At 36.7% G+C, this 20363-nt stretch overlaps 1 protein-coding gene across 1 annotated transcript; it reads right to left on the reverse strand.

Annotated features, from left to right (window-relative positions):
- Positions 1-537: 537 nt before the first annotated feature.
- Positions 538-16366, reverse strand: LOC124373616 (TELO2-interacting protein 1 homolog; the record flags this gene model as incomplete). The annotated part of the gene is made up of 5 exons (XM_046831970.1): positions 538-684; positions 4946-5174; positions 6773-6966; positions 12067-12208; positions 16104-16366. Coding segments are annotated over 5 exons (975 nt in total), but the record flags the coding sequence as incomplete, so codon positions are not given.
- Between the last annotated feature and the right edge of the window lie 3997 nt (positions 16367-20363).

Raw genomic sequence — 20363 nt, forward strand, 5'->3', positions numbered from 1 at the left:
ATAAGAGAGAACAAGGAGGTTAGGTGCCTCAGTTCAGAGACCGGAGACCAGACAGATGAGAGCTGAAGCCACACAAGGTCTCCGTGAACGAAGGCCAGCTGCCGGTACAAACTTTGGCACAGCTCCTGGTGATGTTATCAGACAGAACTTGGGAGTTGGCTGCCTCAGCTTTTCCAACTCACCTTTATCAAGCAGAACTCTGAGGATGGGTGCCTCAGTTCAGAGACCGGAGACCAGACAGATGAGAGCTGAAGCCACACAAGGTCTCTGTGAACGAAGGCCAGCTGCCGTACAAACTTTGGCACAGCTCCTGGTGACATTATCAGACAGAACTTGGGAGTTGGCTGCCTCAGCTTTTCCAACTCACCTTTATCAAGCAGAACTCTGAGGATGGGTGCCTCAGTTCAGAGACCGGAGACCAGACAGATGAGAGCTGAAGCCACACAAGGTCTCTGTGAACGAAGGCCAGCTGCCGGTACAAACTTTGGCACAGCTCCTGGTGACATTATCAGACAGAAACTTTGGGAGTTGGCTGCCTCAGCTTTTCCAACTCACCTTTATCAAGCAGAACTCTGAGGATGGGTGCCTCAGTTCAGAGACCGGAGACCAGACAGATGAGAGCTGAAGCCACACAAGGTCTCTGTGAACGAAGGCCAGCTGCCGGTACAAACTTTGGCACAGCTCCTGGTGACATTAAAATTGTTCAATAAACATTCAATAAAATATGATAAATTACAATCCAAACCATAATTAGGTGTAGGCACAATAAAATTAGAATAAAGGTTTCCTAATCTGTCTGACTCTTAGCTTCATGCCCGAAGGATTCAGTAGTGTAAATTTTTTAAACTATTCAAATTTTGATGTAATAATATTAACCCAAGGACTGACAACTAAATTACCTCTATTGGCAGGCCACTTTTCCAGGTTTTGCAAGGGTATTTTACAAAAAATATAAGAAACCCTAAAAGTTATTTGAATATGCATTGTCATAAATATTTTTTTTTATATAAACGTCTTTTTTTACTATACATACTTTATAAGTAAATTCTTGTTATTTGAAACTTTTTTTATGTATTCTTTTGTTTTAGGGGGTGGGACCATTTTTTTTTTTTTTTTTTTTTTTTTTTTTCCTTTGGGATATTGGGGTGGATTCATAGATCCTCACACGTCAACCTGAGCTTATTGTGTGCCCCTTTGATGTTAGAGGGGTAAGCCTATCTTCGTGCCCTTAATTAGGCTAAGAAGCTTTTCCCCGATACTAGCATCTGGTTCGTCGCCTGGTTGTTTATCACCGAAAAAGAGCCCTTCTCCTTGCTCCCAGTCTCTCACAGTCCAGTATTATGTGTTTTGCAGTCTCTTCAGACTTATTGCAGAGAGTCTACACTCCGAGTCCTCATTTCGTAAACCTAGAGTGTTTAGGTGTTTCCTGAAGTGGCCGTGTCCAGTGATCAAGGCAATCACTTGCTTAACCCGATCCCTGCCCAGCCCCATCAGCCATCTGGTGAATCCGGAGCTAGAATCGGCAAGCAGTCTTTTGCCGAGTGCTTGTCCTCGGTGACTCTGCCACCGCAAGCGGTGTGTCTTCCTGGACCATTTGTTTATACTTTGGTAAGCGGCTGACTTGCTTATACCACAACTCGGTTCTGGACCGGTGTATGGCATGCTTGCTCCGCTTTTGGCAAGCCTGTCGGCGCATTCGTTGCCACCTATGGCTGTGTGGCCCGGTACCCAACCAAGACGCACACAGTTGCGTGATCCAAGCTTGCAGAGAGTGTTGAAGCACTCCCACACAAGCCTGGATGAAATGCTGTTGGAGTCAAGAGCTTTAAGAGCTGCCTGACTGTCTGACATTATACAGATGTTCATTCCCTGGTACCTTCTGGTGAGGCCTAGGTTGGCACAGGCTAGGATACCATAGATTTCGGCTTGAAATATGGAGCAGTTCCGACCCAAACTGCCGCTAAGGGCAGTTCTAGGGGATTGACTAAACACTCCATATCCAGTTCTACCCTTAATAAGCGAGCCATCCGTGTACCAGACAAAGCTCTTTCTTATTGTTGGGATGTTATCTTGCGATTTCCACTCATCTCTGGAGTAGAAGTCAACAGAGAATGGCTTATTGAATACGAACTCCGTTCTCATTGTGTCGGAGACCATTTCGAGAATAGCGCTTGGGTTTTACAGCTTCAGTGATGGCGCCATGGCTCGCGTTTAGACGCGCCATTCCTCCACAAGCCAGCAACCATCAGCCGATAATAAGCTGACTTACGCGCTTCAGCTTTTATATGGACATCAAGAGGTAGAAGTCCTAAAGCCACCTCGAGGGTCGCTGAGGGACTGCTCCTGAATGCTCCGGTTACAAAGATTGTGCCAAGCCTTTGTAAGCTTTCAAGCTTGGCTTTGGCAGTTACCTGATTCACCTTTGTCCACCAGACTAATGAACCATAAGTGATTTGAGGCCTTACAACTGCTTTGTAAAGCCATAGTGCTATATGGGGTTTTACGCCCCATGAGATTCCTGCAAGTCTCCTGGACGTCATGGGCGCCCACTTTGCTTTGTGCAGGATATTATTAAGATGATCATTCCACGTAAGCTTATGGTCTAGAGTCAGTCCTAAATATTTGACTGTCCTTTGGACCACTCCAGCTGAGTGGATGCGAGTTTCAGCCTAGAAAGAGACTCTAGGTTCTTTTTTATAGTGAATGGTACAACTACTGTCTTAGAGGGATTTACTTTCAGTCCCTCTCCCTGACACCAGTTGTGTACATGTTGAAGGTTGGTATTCATGATATCAACAACAACATTTTTGGGTGGGACCATACTTACAGAAGTGTTATATTTGTACTAAATCAAATTTCCAAGATATAAGAACTATTTATATATTTTTTTTTAGTTTAAGATAATATATAGTTTGATAGTACTTATTTAATTTTTTTATATTGATAAAACTTGCAACAGAGAATTTTTTATGAAAATTGACATTACTTTGGTAATGTAATATATTACAACAATAATAGTTATTCCTTACATGAAACAGTATTGTATAACACCAAGAGTTAACAATAACATATAATTTATACTGTATAATAATAACAAGTACAATTAGTTATTAGCACAATAAGCATTATAGTTACTTTATAAAGTAGCTTTTTTTGCAACAATGTTTGACCGTCCTGCAACGATCTTTACAAGTACCTTGGTTAAACCCAAACTGATTACAAATAAATAAATCATTCTCAGAATCCTTAGCAGATCTAGAATTTCTAAATAATTCATTGAGTTGTGTTTTCCCATCAGCTACAACTGAATGACTTCAAATAGAGAAATCTTTATTCATGATCATTGAGAACAAAATATTTGTCACCAGATAAATTAATAGTGAAAAGAATAAATTGGTTACAAATTAGAATAGAATAAATCTAAACAAGGCAACAAAACTTAAAGGTCAAGGATGCAATATAATTTTTCCATACTGCAGATGGACTTCTTCACCATGTAGTTGTCTTTTCAGTGTCTTCAGGTTACAACTTTTAAGGTCTTCAGGAAGTTTGTTAAAAAGCTTGGCTCCAGCAAACAATAGGTTTTTGGTGTATAGTGTGGTGCACCTCCTCATTTCTCAACAAGTTTTTGTTTTGAAGCACAAATAAAGACCTCTATTATTTAGATTGGGGTAACTTTAAGGATTTCTAGGTCCTTAAAAGCTTTTCTACAGCTGTCAAAATGAGAGAGGTTGGCCATAACTCTTATTGCTCGCTTTTGATTAACATCATCTGAAGGTTGCTAATCGAGGAGCCACCCCATAGAGTGATTCCATATTGCAGATGAGAATCAAAAAGGGCAGAATAGGCAATCCTTAAGGCGGATGATGTGCTGGTTGCTTCAACTCTTGTAAGGGCAAAGATGGCACAGCTAAGTTTTGAGCAGAGTTTATCTATATGGCAGCTCCATGACAGACTTAGGTCAAAAACACACCTAGATGTTTTGCTCATCCACTCTTTGTAATTCAGATGGTCCTGTTATGTGATATTTAAGCCTTCCCATTGCAAGGAGTTTTGATTTAGATGAATTAAACAACAGGTCATTATTTGAACAATATTGTTGTGCCACGTTAACTGGTACAAAAGTGTTTATTTCCAGGGATTCTACTGATTTATCGCAGGTATCATCTGCGTACATGACAGGGTGGCTGTAGTTTGTCAGAGAGGTCGCTTGTAAACAATATGAACAAAACAAGGCCCAATACTGACCCTTGTGGGACTCCTCTTGTAATATTTTGTGGTCTTGACTAGGAAACTTCAGTGATACCATACACACTTTGCTTTAACTCGACTATTTGTTCTCGCCCGGTAAGGTAACTTTTACACCAGCTAAGAGCTATTCCTTTTATTCCAAGGGCACTGATCTTGATAAGAATAAGTTCATGAGACAAGGAGTCAAAAGCTTTACATAAATAAAGAAAGACAGTTGTGACAGAGTTTCCAAGGTTGATATTACAATTTATTTTTTCAATGAGTTCAGTGAGAGCAGTGATAGTTGAATCGCTTGGGATAATCCCATGTTGTCCTTTTGTTATCAGGCCATTGTGTTCTAGTATTCTTGAAAGTACTTTTTCCAGTACCTTAGACACAGTTGGTTCTAAGGAGATCAGTCTAAAGTTTATTATGTCATTCTTGCTTCCTTTTTTGTGTAGAGGATAAACCTTAGATAATTTCAATTTTGAGAGAAAAACTCCCTACGTCAAGGATTTATTGATGACAACAGTTAAAGGTTGACAAGTCACATGCTTGCAGAACTTTAAGATTTGTTATGAAATCTCACCGTAGCCTGAGGAGGAGGAAGTTTTTAGAGAATTGATGATGTTCAACACTTTATCATTGGATGCTACTCTAAATGAAAGAAGTTCTTTTCCAAGTATGTTATTGTGTGTATAGAAATGTAAATTACCTGTAATGGAGCAGGCTGTCGTACGCTGAGGTACTCTTTAGCAGCTTCCAGAATGTCATAGATCCGCCTCTCCTGTACAGACAGATCGAGGGCCAACTGTCCCAACCCGTCCAGCAGTGTCCTCTGTAGCTTGTACAGCTGTGTCAGGCGATAAGCGGACCCGGAGTCCTTCAGCAAGCTCTGGCTTGCACTGTCTTGTAGGATTTTGCACAGAGATGGCAGCACCTGTCTGCACATGCAAGTTATTAAATTGTGTTGGCATATATTATAGGTTTTATAGTGTGTAGTTTTGGTATTCATTGCCAAAAAATGATTAAATATGTGTTAAAAAAAAAAGATTTTATTGGTTTTGAAGAATAAATTGTCTGATAGCTAATACAAATGTGAATATAATTATTTATGAATGTGATTGATATCAAGACAACTGAGAGAATTTAGCACATGTTTAAGCGTTAAGTTCGCTGATGAGAATTTAGTTTGGATTCATTTTGCACGCATATAGACATTTCAAAAATTCCGTGTGTGTCAAAGTTACATTTATTTTCTGTTGCTTGAAAGAAGAAATAACAGACAGAAATTATATTTTTTAACAAAGCTCTACCATTACTAGCACATGTGTTTTACACGTAGATATGTGCCTATGGGAATATTCGCATTCAGCACCACTCATCGTCAGACGAAAAAGATGATAAAAGAATATGATTAGTATTCATTTATGTCTTTGTCATATCCCTATCGCAGTAAATCAAGAATTTTATGAGTAAACCTGAAGTTATGATACTGCCATAAATCTCATTTTTTCAGGAAGCATATTTTTTCTCCCAGGTTCATACAAAGAAGTGAGTGTAGAATTTGAGAACGATTTTATTATTAGTGAAGTACAAAGATACATTTTGAATAGCTGGCCAGCTACCGATATTAAACATGAAATAAAGCATCTGATATCAATGTTGTATCATGTGGGGAGTAAGATATAGGATAACCACAGAGAAGGTCCCTTGTTACTTCACCACATTGCAAGTCACCTTGGACCCGAGTACATGTGGACATTTCCGGCCCATTTCTGGGTAAATCTTTTGTGACATCATCTATTATTTTGTATAGTGAGAGACCAGTAACAAATTTAGTATGCCAAACCTAAAGGGATATCTTTTTGGACTAAACTGTTCACAATTGAACCTCGGGAGCTGATGATCATATTTTCTTAGCTGCTCCAACACTTCTTTCAGTTCACTTCTGGTCACGTTTCTTCTGCATTTTTATGCGGATCAGATCATAAATAAACCTCACTGCCAACTGAAGTGTATTAAGCAAACTTTGTTTATTTTCAATGCTATAAACAAAAAATTTCAAGAAGAATAGAAAAACATACAAAATAAAATGTATGCTTAGCGTTATACTTTAGAAAGTATACACCAATTTATATTTGGTATGACACAATCCAATTTGGTTTCTGAGAGTCTATGAATTATATAATACACTATAAATATCAGTTTATATCTATAAGACAACACCTATATTCCTATATATGGCGTGATTATAGCAATTTAGATGGTACGGACATATCTGTTTGCTGCACTTTAAGGGTTAAGACAACAATTGTATGTGGTTATGAGCAAGATTCTTATCACTGATGATCAAAGTTTGACTAAAAATGTAAAGAGGTTACTTTTACATCTGTAAAGAAATACTTTTAAAAAGTATTTTTGGTTCTCAAAAAAGTTTATGACTCAATGTTAGACTTTCTATCTTCTTCGTACTGGTTAATAAATAAAGTTACTGGAATCAAGGATAAATTAAATAAATAAGTGAACAGTCATAACTAACTTGAGTGTCCGACTACGGATGAAGTCCCGGGCAGTATTGCCAAGAGTGGAGAGAAGCACAAATGCTCTGTGTATGACCAACGGTCGAGTCTCTGAAGCTTGAAATCTCCTTACCAAAGGTGACCAGATCTTGTGAACTATCGGCAAGAGGTGATCTTCTTCTGACCTCAGCACCAACACTCCCTCAGTTAAGATCTGTGGACAGGGGACAGGTTATTTACCATTGATGTATTGCGAAGAGTGACAAGCAGCACAAAGGCTCCATGGCGAGATGACCAGATCTTGTGGACTATCGGCAGGAGGTGATCTTCTTCTGACCTCAGCACCAACACTCCCTCTGATAATATCTGTGGACAGGGGACAGGTTATGTACCATTGATGTATTGTGGAGAGTGACAAGCAGCACAAAGGCTCCGTGGCGATGTGACCAGATCTTGTGGACTATCTTGTTCTCCTTCTAAGGGGCGGCCTATTATCATGCACTTAAGCCTCAAGAGTTTTTTGCGCACCCTGGAAGTGTAAAATGAGGCCAACCAGTTTAAGGTTTCAGCAGTTCTACGAACCTCAGAATCGGTCATGTCCTACTGGGGAATTTAATTACAACTGTCTAGACTACCATAGATGGCGTAGGCTCCCTTTCTTTTGCAAGACGGTCATAGAATAGGTGTTCAGCAGTTTCCTCCTGCCTGTTATCAAACGGTCTACAGAGTGGATCCTCATGTAGAATGCTGACTCTATGAAGATGCTTCTCCAGGTGACCATGTCCCTTAATAAGACCCATAACCCGAGAAGACATTGATCTACTTAACACGTTAGCTGCCATGGAGGTCAGATCTGACCGGCAGTAAACTAGCCCTAAATGCCACGCTCATATTACTGCCCAACCCCGAAATTGCCAAGTTTCTAAAATTATTTTATTCATTAACTCGAATTGTTTTGTTAGTTAAAATTCATTTTCTGTCAAAACTGCATTGAAATCTCTTGAATATAATGCAATTTGAGCGTTCGGCCATTATCTGGCCGCACAACATTTTTCGTTGTGTGATTTTTCATTAAAAATAACACTGCCGCCCAGATCTGGCCGGCACTATATTGCTCACCTGTTGCGGACTATTTTGTGCGCCGATGTTGGTATCAGTTAGGGCTGCCGTCTGCCACTGTCAGCGCTGTCAGCCACTGTCCTGCGCAGTAACCATTGCTCGTCCGTGCATTCACTGCGTTTCCCGCCATAGTGTATTGTATCTTCTAATAACCTATTGTGCGTGCGTAATCTTTTCTTTTAACCTAGTTTGAACGAAAACTAAACTTGTGTAAACGATTTCATTATGAGTAGTAGAGACGTAAATGAAGAAACAAATTCAAAGACTTTTGGACTGTCCAATGTCCAGTGAACCAGACCCTCAACATGAAATTGAGGAAAACATAGGTTCAAGTGTTGACGACACGGATGAAGATCCGGACTTTTTGCCAAGTGAATCGGATCATGACAGTAGTGATGATGAAGGCGAGGCTACAATGGAAATAGAGACAAATGATATGAACGGTGGCGATTCTGGTGAAAATGACGGAGAAGTGATGATGGATGAATGGACTGAATTTAAAGGTAGGCAACAAGAATTTCTTTTCACTTCTACTTCTGAGTACCATTTAAATATGGCCAATGATGCTAAACCGGTAGACTATTACTTAGCTTTCATTACTGACGACATTATACAAATGATGGTCGTAGAGACTAATAGAAATGCCAGTAAAGTATTGCGAGAAACGAGGTTGAACCGAAGTAGTAGACTTAATAAATGGGCTCCCACAGATGATGTAGAAATGTGGAAGTTTATTAGTATCCTCATATGGATGGGCTTGTCTAATCATCCCCGCATAACAGACTACTGGTCTGGCAAACATTTTGTATAAGAATACTGTTGCTTCTCAAGTTTATGAGCCGAAACCGTTTCCAGCTAATGCTACGCTTTTTGGCATTTTAACGATCATGCTGCTGAGGAACGTGATGGGCGTATCGCAAAGATTTTGCCCCTAATTTCTAAGATGAACGACATTTTTTTGAACAAGAAATCTGCTGGCCAAGATTCGTAATAGACGAAAGCATGATTCCCTTTAGGGGCAGACTGTCATTTCGACAGTACATACCCAACAAGGCCCACAAATATGGCCTAAAGATTTTCAAACTTTGTGACCAGCAAGGGTATACCTATTGTATAAAAGTTTACATGGGTAAAGGGACCATCCAGAATGAAAATAATGAATTAGTTTCAACCTCAGTGGTCATGGAACTCATGGAACATAACTTGGATAAGGGACACATCTTATATGTAGATAATTACTACACATCAGTGCAACTTGCCAAAAATCTTTTAGCTAGAAGAACCCACCTTGTTGGTACTGTGAGAGCAAACAGGAAAGGTCTCCCTGCCGATGTTATGAAGGCACAAATAAAAAAAGGAGAAATGAAAGCCCTTGAAAATGAAGATGGTATTGTAGTTACCAAATGGAAGGACAAGAGAGAAGTGCGAATGTTGTCCACCAAACATGAAGTAGAGTACGTTCTCACAGGAAAAAATAGACAAAAAAAGGCAATGACATTTTTAAGCCATTAGTGATAGTTGAGTACAACAAGGGAAAGATGGGCATCGATGTGTCTGACCAACTCTCATCTTATAGCACTGGTGTTCGAAAGTCAAGAAGATGGTACCATAAAGCAGCAGAAGAAATAGTTCTTGGAACCGCTGTTGTAAACTCTTGGCTGGCCTACACTAATGCTGTGAAAGCAAGACCTACAGCAGGCGGACATCAGAAAAAGCACTGCATGTCAATTACAACTTTTAAAGAAAATCTGGCTGTTTCACTTATGGGTCTAGATAATAACACTATTACTCCTGTAAAAGGTACAGGGCACCATTATCTGACTATATCTCAAAACTTTACTGGAGAGGGAAAGGGTAGACACAGGGTCAGAAGGTACTGCAAAATGTGTTACAAAAAAGCTGTACAAGTAAGTGGACGTGATGTGGCCAAGAAACTGGGCAAAGTGAACACATTTTGTGAGCAGTGTCCTGAGAAGCCATTACTTATGTAAAGACTGTTTTCGTTGAAGTTCACAAATAACATGTTTTATAACAAGTGTCATGTAAATTATTATCAATATTGCAAATTTTTACAATTTTATTTTATTTCACAACTAAATATTTTACAAGGAAATGTACTTTATTGAAAAAATGATAGTTAGGTTTAATATGTCTGATTTATGTAAAAATTAAACCAAACATTTGTAAATCATTGGCTGTACCTTTATTCAATCCTTGAACAATCACTCCATCACGTTAAAATGTGTTTCTAACAAGAATTTAATTCATTTTGTAAGTATCAAAAATGATCGATATTACGTAATAAATACTGCCGGCCATTTCTAGCCGACACAATACCATGACAACAAGTCAATATTTGAGTATTAATTTCCCGCGCTAAAGTAAGTAGACAACAACGGGAGTCGTTTTGTAGGTAAAATAGCGATATTCAAGATCGCTAGGAAGTTCAACAAATTGACTGTAGACCGCAGCACATAGTAAAAAAACATAACCTAACAAAACCCTGCTTTTTGATGTTGCCGGTCAGATATGGCACGACAGAAAGTCTTACCATTATATACGGTGCCGGCCAGATCTGACCTACATGGCATTTGAGAGAAGTTCAAAAATACCTTTGGCAGCTAACGTGTTAAGGAGAGAAGACTTTAGGACCATTCTGCTCATTCTCAGACCCAGATGCAGCCACCACCTTCTCCCATGTTCTCGCGCTGAACCCACTTCAAGGCTCCATTGAGGTGTCAGTATTGGAGGTGTGGGATGTTGTGAGACGGCTGAGGAATAACTAGGATGGACAGTATCCGTGTTGGTGTTATAAATCATCTGTGCTTGTGCCTCCCAGCTCAGTCAGCAGCAAGGTGTCAGTATTGGAGGTGTGGGATGTTGTGAGACGGCTGAGGAATAACTAGGATGGACAGTATCTGTGTTGGTGTTATAAAAAGGTGTTTTTCATTATATTGTTTTCACCCATTTAGTAAATTCAAGCTTAACCCATGGCATTTTTCCATCTATATATAAAATAAGCTAACTCATACCAATCTTTAAATCAAGTTCTAAACATCAATTAGAGAATTACAGGCTAATCAGTATCCTATAGGTGTTTTCAAAAATCATTGAAACTCTTATGTGTAATAAAATTATCGAATTTCTTCAGCCACAAAACATTTTTAATCCTCACCAACACGTGTTCCTCAAAGATAAATCTTACGTCATCTGCAATTTTTAATTCCATTATAACTTCTTTTGTTGAGAAACTGTACTCAATAGGCAGGGTGTTTGACTGAGTTAGGCATGACGTTCTGCTTGGTAAACTTGAGGCATATAGTATTTGAGAGTGGACTCACCTACAACAACTCATTGCAACATTTTACTGCCACCAAATTTCTTGAGCTGCACTTGGATGCTCTCGGCCACCTTGCTCAGGTATGTAGCATCCGGGTCCTCATCGTGGTGTACTTCTCGTATGTGGAGTCCATTTTAAGGTATGGGGTTATTTTTTAGAGTATGTTAGGTAACAAAAGTTTTAATAATTCAAAAATAGAGCATAAGAGCAATCAGAAGGGAATCTTGTAGGTCATTGTTTAAAAAACTGAAACATAATGACGTTGACTGGTCTGGTGGGGTATGAGTACTACATGTTTGTCAGAAATAATCCCACTCTGTTTACTGCCTGCGCGACTTGCCACTCGTATTCAACAATGGGCGCACAGCGGCTGACAGAGCAGCAACATACGAGTACTTTTTTTCAAAAAGGGTCACAGTACATTATGTACTGCAATATACAACAAGCTGCCACCAAAACATAAAAAATAAGACAGGTCCTTACACTTTTAAAAGACTTCTAAAAGAGAATTTTGTAACAAAAGGCTTTTATAAGAAGGAATTTATACAAAACATGTAAAATATTTTTTTTAGATTTATTCCTACCATGATGTGTTTAATTATATTATAACTTTTACTTAATTTGTTATACATATAAAAACAGTAAAATGTATTCCTTATTCCTAAATGTTTACAAAAACTTAAACAACATTGGATCAAATAAAACTTACGATTTTAATTATTTAAGACATAACAATCACCTAAATAGCCTGCTTAAATGTTTCTGAAAATTCAACTATCAGTATTATGAGTGGAAGTTAATTGGTTAAAAAGTAATAATGTTGTAATCAGAACTATTAAAAAAAGTCACACTCACATCCAACACCAGGATCTGTCTTTGCTCGTCCTTAGAGGGCAGGAAATGTAATGACCTCTCCAACACTGCGACTGCCAACATCACACTTGGCTTCGCTTTCTTGAGTTTACTTTCTTCTTCCTCTGGAGGTTCTTCTTCACTTCTGAAATGTAGAAAATGTACATGAAGTGACAAGCCAAACTCGAACACAACTGAGAAGCTTTAGATCAAACCCTTTAGATACCAAGTAATGTACAACAATAATGACAACACGTGAAAAAGGTTACACAAACTAGGTATAAGGGCAACACTGCATTAGTCAGCTGAAAGCCAAAGTGTTCAGCAACCACTGTAAATAAAATAACTGAACCCGGTCAGCAACACAGGTGGAGACAGCTAAATCACCATTATACAATAACATATACAATAACTAAGAGAAAACTAGTGTTTTTAGAAATATTACAGATGAAGGGAGGTGACACAAGTTAGAGGTGCATCAAATAAGGCAAACTCCAAAATTTTTGATAGTTCACCAAAATGACGACCACGTCAGTCATAAGTTGGGGAACTAGTTCATTATCTAACCATATCATAGGACTTCTAGCCAAACATGGACTTCACCCTACCACAGTGCACAGTATGCAATTTGCAGACTACTGCCTGAAACTTCATATGGCAGAGGAAATTATCAAAAAGGTGGGAGCGCTATTGTCAAGAGCTTAAATATTGAATGAGCTCATCTACAAAATGTCTGAGACTAAAATTTCATCTAATCAAGGAATCCATCTTTTAGTTTTTGGCGTAAATCGACCATCCCATGCTCCTCTACGCAATGCTTTGACACTAATTGCATTGAGTCACAAGTAAAAAATGCCTTAATTTATATAGTAGTTAACCTCAACAGAGACTTAAGTAGAAATAATAATACCATAACATTTCAGGAGTTTATAGCATCATATGACTTCTAGAGACCTATCACTTACAAGAATCACTTTATCCTCAAGCTGTTGATGTAGTATGCACTAGCACTGACAGCAATGTAGTATATAATTTTATATCGGACCACACTGGATAACTCTGCACTTCAGAGATTCCTTCTGAATGGCTTCTAAGGTAAAAAAGCTATGATTGAAACTCGTAGATATTTTAACATCCTTAACCTGTCACATCTAAAAAATATAGTTATTCAACACTGGAGAATGTTTTCCTATATGTTAATGCTCAGAAAGCTTATTTGCAGATCGCTTCACTTTGACAACTGCATTAAATTTTGCCTGTCCTTTTACAACATCATGTAGTAGGCCTAGAAATATAAATAAGCCTGAAATAGCTAGCCCAAAATTAGATCACCTAAGGCGTGGATTCATTGAAGCCCAAGTAATACATGTTAAGTGGAAGTGTAGAGGTTAGGCAAGAAGCATCAAACAAGGTAGCGTATTACCTAGAGCTCCGCAAATAAGAAAAGAAGCAAGTTATAACATTATACCAGAACTTAGCAAAAAAACAGACCATACGGAGTATAATTAGCAGTAAAAAGATCTCTGAAAAAGAAGCTATAGAAGTAAACTGGCAGCTGTTTTCTTTTGGTGAATTATTGAAGACATTATCAAAGGGGCTGAAATGTTCAACTCATTTCACAGGCATAGCTCCATGCCTAGTGGCCCTAACTTTGCCTGTAAAAATAAAGAATTTTCAGAATTAGCTCCACTGACTGTGACCAAACATCCTGCTTGAGACATCCACTATGCACATAACACAATTTGCTTCTAACACTTGCCGACTACTTTCCTTACAATCACTTATCAATATTTTTAAGCAGATGAAAGCAACACCTTCAGAATGGTCAATAAATTTTTATCCAGAATTCTGAATTAATGAACTGTACATTCAACTAACTGGAATAATAAATAAATCAATAATTCAAGCAGTCTTTCCAGCAGAACTGAATGTTCAAAGGTTCATCCTCCTCATTTGCAAGGAAAATAAGACGACACCAAGAATTACAGACCCATCTCTTAATTCCAACAAACTTTAAGATTAAGGGAAAAGCAGTGCTCTCAAGATTTGTATGACTCATATCCAGACTTACTACGAGAAAAATCTACAACTGCACCTGTGGATCTCAATGAATACACAGTTGATCATATGGAAGCGGGTTACAGACAGCAGCATGTTTCTAGATCCGAGCAAAGCGTTCAATTTTCTGGATTACAGTTGTTTTGATTAAACTTGAAAGCTTGGGAGTTTGAGGAACAGCACTCCTTTTGTTTGAGAACTATCTTAGTGAACAAATACAATTGTTAGAGTTGAAGCAGGCCAAAATTAGTGTAACCAAAATGGTATTTCCCCCACCAAGAGATGAAAAAGGTTTTTCCACAATTCTGTACTTGTATCTGTTTTATTGGTGCTGTTTAACCGGTGACCTCCCCAAGTACATGGAACCTAACATCAAACACTTTAGTAAGCTGACTGAGCAATACTGTTTTGCTCATCAACACTAAGATAGTTGAATATTTAAAAATAAATATCTGCTGATACGGCTCACCAATACTTGTTCTCAATAAAAGGTCGATGGTCTTTATTAGAAACAAGAACACTGTCTGTGGACTCCCCAACACCGAGACTCTTGATTGGACTAAGCGTTTTGGAATAATCACTGATGACCTTATGCCTACAGCGCAACAACGCTTTGTTTGTTTTTAAAAGAATCAAAACTATAAACACGGAGCAGCCATACATACAGTTTATTACACCCTCTTTGAGTCACATATCAGATATAAAGTAATCTTATGGAGTCAGTCTTTCGGTGAAGAACTTCCAGAGAGTTTTGGTTATTTAAAATAAAACTCTCATAATTATGGGGAATACACAGCCACAAGATGGCTGCAGAGAGGTATTTAAAAGTGCTGGGAATATTGACTATCGTCTCAATAAGGACCCTTTTCATAGTGGATGCCTTCCTACATGCCTATACACAAGATCTACCAAGAAATGGCTACATACCTACTTCAGTATTCCACCCCATGAAAATAATCTTCTTCAATAAGAAATTGTCTTATTCAGGAACAAAACTATTCAATCTACTCCCAACAGGGATGGGACTGACAGTCCGAAAACCTTGAACTCAACACCTCTTTAATAGAGGACACCCTTGAAGAATACTCAACAAAATTAGAACTACTGAGAAGAAACTGCTGAATTTATTAATTTTTACCAGCGAACAGCACAATAATTATTTTGACTTAATTTACTATCTATTTTGCAATACTTAAAACGGTTTTTTTTTTACTTTTTTTTTCAAGTATTTGTTTTTTCACCATTTACACATGTTCAGTACTTGATATATATTTATGAATAAAATTTGCTGCATCTGTACCTGTACCTTAACCATTCAGAAATTGATATTTTCTATTAGATGTCTTCTTCAAGAGACTTATCATCCTCCAAAATTTCAGCGGCCTAAATAAACCCTTATATTTTAAAGTTGAATTAGGCTCCAGTTTACCTCCTTTTATTGCAGTGTCTGATATCTGATCCTGTCTCAGACTTGACTCCTGGAATCTGAAGTCATGTGCACCTAATGTAACAATGAGACTGCAACTTTCACCTATTTATAGGTGTCTCTGATCAAATCGATGTGAAGGTTCATTTTTAGCTTCATCGTCAGACTTTCTTTGGATCTCTTCAGACGAACTTGACTCCAGATTCCAGGAGTCAAGTCTGAGACAGTGTCAGACACCAAATGCTGCAGTAAAAGGAAGGTTGAACTGGAGCCTAATTCAACATTCAAATTGAATCAACCCTCCCTACCATAGCTACATTAAATTTAGGAAACTTCAGAAGCTGCTCCAGAATTGTCTTTCTTTGTTATACTTTAGACTTCACTTCACCTAATTTATCTTTTTGATAGTAAAGATCTCCATGTTGATCTCTTGTTTGAGACAGAGTCATGTTATAAATTGCTAGCAGCCTCTGATACCTTCTATAAAATTCAGAATCTGATCTAGAACTCCCATGTTTGCTATAGTCTAGACATATAGACTACACTCTTCACCTACCTTGACTGTTCAGAAGTGAACATTTTCTCATTGATCTCTTCTTCCAGAGGTTCATCATCTTCCAGATTCTCAGCAACCTCCAGACATCTCTTATACTCCAAGAGTTGCTCCAAAATTGTTTTACTTTGTTGAGGCTCTTCACAGGAATCTTCCCCTTTAGATCCCCCCTGCCATCGTCTTAGACAAGTGAGAAACGTGAGGAAAACTCGTAGAAAGCCATTAGCATTTGATTCTTGAAATTCATCGCAGCTTTGCACCAAAACCTGCAGATGGATTAAAGTTAAACTACTACATTTTAAGTTTTTCAAAAATAAATATATTTACAATAAATTGTAGATTCATTTTATTTAACTATCTCGAATTTTTTAAATGACCCTCAGCTGATTTTTTTATTTAAATAAACTTAATAATGTTTTTTGTTTTTATAATTCAAAATTAAGAATTATATTAATCAATCAATCTTTATTTGCCTTTTCAAATAAAATATGCATTGAGAAAGTCAGTAATATTATCTACATGATATGGTCAGAAAACAAGTAATCCTTAATATACAGGGTGTATATTATGTCTGGAAACACCCAAATATATCCTTTAATAATTTAAATATAAATTTGAAACCTCTTACAATCGTGATAGAGATTGGGCATCTACTTTTTGGAACAATGTTTTGTTATGTCACACCAACGGGGGACGTCCTGCCGAGGGTATCGTGAATATTCTTAATGGAAGCCTATACCTTGTGATACATAATTTTAAAGGTAATAGCTTACTGAATTGAATGCCACAAACCGCATCTCAAGGGAATTATTCTATCAGAAAATAGAGCATTTTTAGTATTGAAAATTTACTGATGTTCAACAATGTAATTTTAAACATGGTTCTTGCCACAAAATGTGTTTACACTAATTTTTTAGCATTTTTTTAAATGTTCAATTAAATAAAACAAAAATTTCATTTTAAGCTGGTTCTATTAGCACAAATTTGCCAGTTTTTATTACAGTACAATTATGGAAATACTTATGTTATTGATTTCTTATTACAAATAAAAAATAATGTATGCTGTTAGAAAAGTCTTACAACAAACGTTTTACCTGCATTTGGTGTCAAAGAAATTGTTCGAACTGTGTTCCTTCTACGGTTTGACAATGAGCCAATCTTGTGTAAAATGATTCGACAGAGTTGCCTAACATTTCTTCAGTTATCAAAGCAATCTCCTCTATAATCCTGTTTCTTAGGTCTTCCAAATTATGAGGCTTTCTTCTATAAAACATTGGATTTTAAATGACCCATAGGAAATAATCGATTGGTGACAAATCCGGAGATCTTGGAGGCCATTCGATTTCTCCTCTTCGGCCAATCCATTTATAAGGAAACCTTAAATCCAAATACTCTCTTACCTGTCTCCCATAATGGGGTGGAGCACCATCCTGCTGAAACCATACATTATCAAAGTATTCTCCTGATGCAATTTGAATAGCTGGGATTATTTCATTTTGGAGCATATTGTAGTAAAGTTCGGCATTTAAATTTCCATTGATGAAAAAGGGTCCAACAATTTTGTTACCTAAAATTCCACACCATACGTTCAGTTTTTGTGGTTGCTGTGAATGGGACTCAGTAATCCAATGTGGGTTTTCACTAGCCCAGTAACGGCAATTGTGCCTGTTAACATTGCCATTTAGGAAAAAAGTTGCCTCATCAGAAAATAGTATGTTGGTCAGAAAATCTCTATTGTCATCACATTTGCGCATCACAAGTTCACAAAACTCAACTCTTCTGTTGTAATCATCCTCACTTAACTGTTGGACTAAATGAACTTTAAATGGTTTGTATTTATTAATTTTCAAAATCTTACTCACAGACATAGGGTGCATATCATGTTGCTGTTGCAGCTTTTCTGAGCGATGTATGTGGGTCTTCAATAAATGTTTGCAAAACATCTAGTGCATGTTCTTCATCTGTTGCAGATTGTATCCTACCCGACTTTGGCGATTACGTACACTCCCTGTCATTTCAAAACGCTCAATAGTTTTTGATATTGTTGAAACACTTATGGGATTCCTTTCTGGGAAAGTGTCATTAAACAAATTACAAACTTCCCGATAAGATCTTTGACGATCGCCATATCCTCGCATCATCAACAGAGTAATTCGTTCTCTTTCAGAAAATGCCATTAAAATGCCAAATAAAAACTGAACTACTGTAATTAGATAACTTGTTGACAGCAATGCTTCAGAGACACTGATTAACTCGACAGGAAATGATATGACCTTTGTCCATTTGTAATTCCCAAGCTTAGACCTGTCTAGTGAAAGCTCCATGCTCAACAAACTGAAACCTGTAGACCAGATGATTAATAACACAGTAATGATTCTCATAGGCTAGTGACCTTTGTCTCTTTAAACCTTCCTGCTGACTGGAAAACACCAAGTACAGATTCATAAGTAATCAGAGAAAGTGACTCATAAGTTTTATTCATTGTAATAAAAACTGGTAAATTTGTACTAATGAAACCAGCTTAAAAATAAATTGTTTATTTTATTTTAATTGAACATTTAAAAAATGCTTAAAAAATTAGTGTAACACATTTTGTGGCAAGAACCATGTTAAAATTACATTGTTGAACATCAGTAAATTATCAATACTAAAAATTGCTCTATTTTCTGATAGAATAATTCCTTTGAGATGCGGTTTGTGGCATTCAATTCAGTAAGCTATTACCTTTAAAATTATGTATCACAAGGTATAGGCTTCCATTAAGAATATTCACGATACCCTCGGCAGGACGTCCCCCGTTGGTGTGACATAACAAAACATTGTTCCAAAAAGTAGATGCCCAATCTCTATCACGATTGTAAGAGGTTTCAAATTTATATTTAAATTATTAAAGGATATATTTGGGTGTTTCCAGACATAATATACACCCTGTATATATATATATATATATATATATATATATATATATATATATATATATATATATATTAGAATAATAAATCGTAAACTAAAACCCTTTTAAATTCTTTTATTTCAGACACGTGTTTCGGTATAAACCATCTTCAGTGTGAACATTAACCTCTAATTAAATTATAAACAAAACAAATAAATATACACCTGTCGACTATTTAAACAGATGTTAAACTTATATGACACAGTTGTAATTTTGATTAAGATTCTGTGTTTGATATTTTTTTTTTTCAAAGATAGGATTTGTTTTATTTTTTAAATTGCTATTTAATATGTTGTGAGGATCTTTTTTATAATTTAGATAAATGTGTAATTCTTCTTTAGTGTTTAATTTTTCTCCTTTCCTTTCGATATCCAAAATTTCCATGTTCTTTTCAATATTTTTGTAGTTATGTCCAGTTTCTAATAAATGTTCAGCGAAATTTGATTTTATTGTAGACATGTTGTTTGTTTTCAAAGCTTGTATATGTTCTTTAAATCTTTTATTAAAATTTCTGCCAGTTTGTCCAATATAGTAGCTTTCACAGTCACTACAGTTAATTTTGTATACTCCACATTGTTTGTATAAATCTTGTTTGTCATCTTTTTGGCTTATTTTGTTTTCAATTAGTTTAAACGTATTATTTCTTGTTTGGTAACTGATGGAAAAAATACAAAAAGGACTTTTACAAACAAGAAGATGGGTTGGCAATGGGATCTCCTCTTTCAGGCCTTCTTGCAAAATATATATATGCAACATTTAGAAAACAACAAAATAATGAGTGTTACTAATCCATTTAAAGATAAAATAATTTACTGGTTTAGATATGTTGATGATATCTTATGTCTTTTCAAAGGAGATGAGAAGCAAGCAGACCAGTTTTTAACATTCCTCAATTCTATATCCCCAACAATTAAGTTTTCAAAAGAAATCCAAAAAGTCAAAATTAACTTTCTTGATGTAAGCATTTCTAATCTTAATGGAAACCACTCATTTGAAATTTATAGAAAAACAACCCAAACAGATCTTCTAATACCATCAACCTCTAAACCATCCATGGAAACACAAATTAGCAGCATTTCACTCAATGATAAACAGAATGTTAAATATACCAATGAGTGATGAAAATAAAACTAAGGAAATGGAAAATCATAAAATATCTAGCTGTCAAAAATGGATATCAACCCCATATTGTAGACAAAATGATTCAGAAAAAAACAAGAAAAATCAATAAAACCAATACAATACGGCCTAATCCTAATAATAATGAAATTCAGAAATATATATGTGTACCTTTCAATACTAAAATAAAC

Source organism: Homalodisca vitripennis, unplaced genomic scaffold (assembly GCF_021130785.1).
Source record: "Homalodisca vitripennis isolate AUS2020 unplaced genomic scaffold, UT_GWSS_2.1 ScUCBcl_6026;HRSCAF=13046, whole genome shotgun sequence".
In the NCBI taxonomy this organism is placed as follows: domain Eukaryota; kingdom Metazoa; phylum Arthropoda; class Insecta; order Hemiptera; family Cicadellidae; genus Homalodisca; species Homalodisca vitripennis.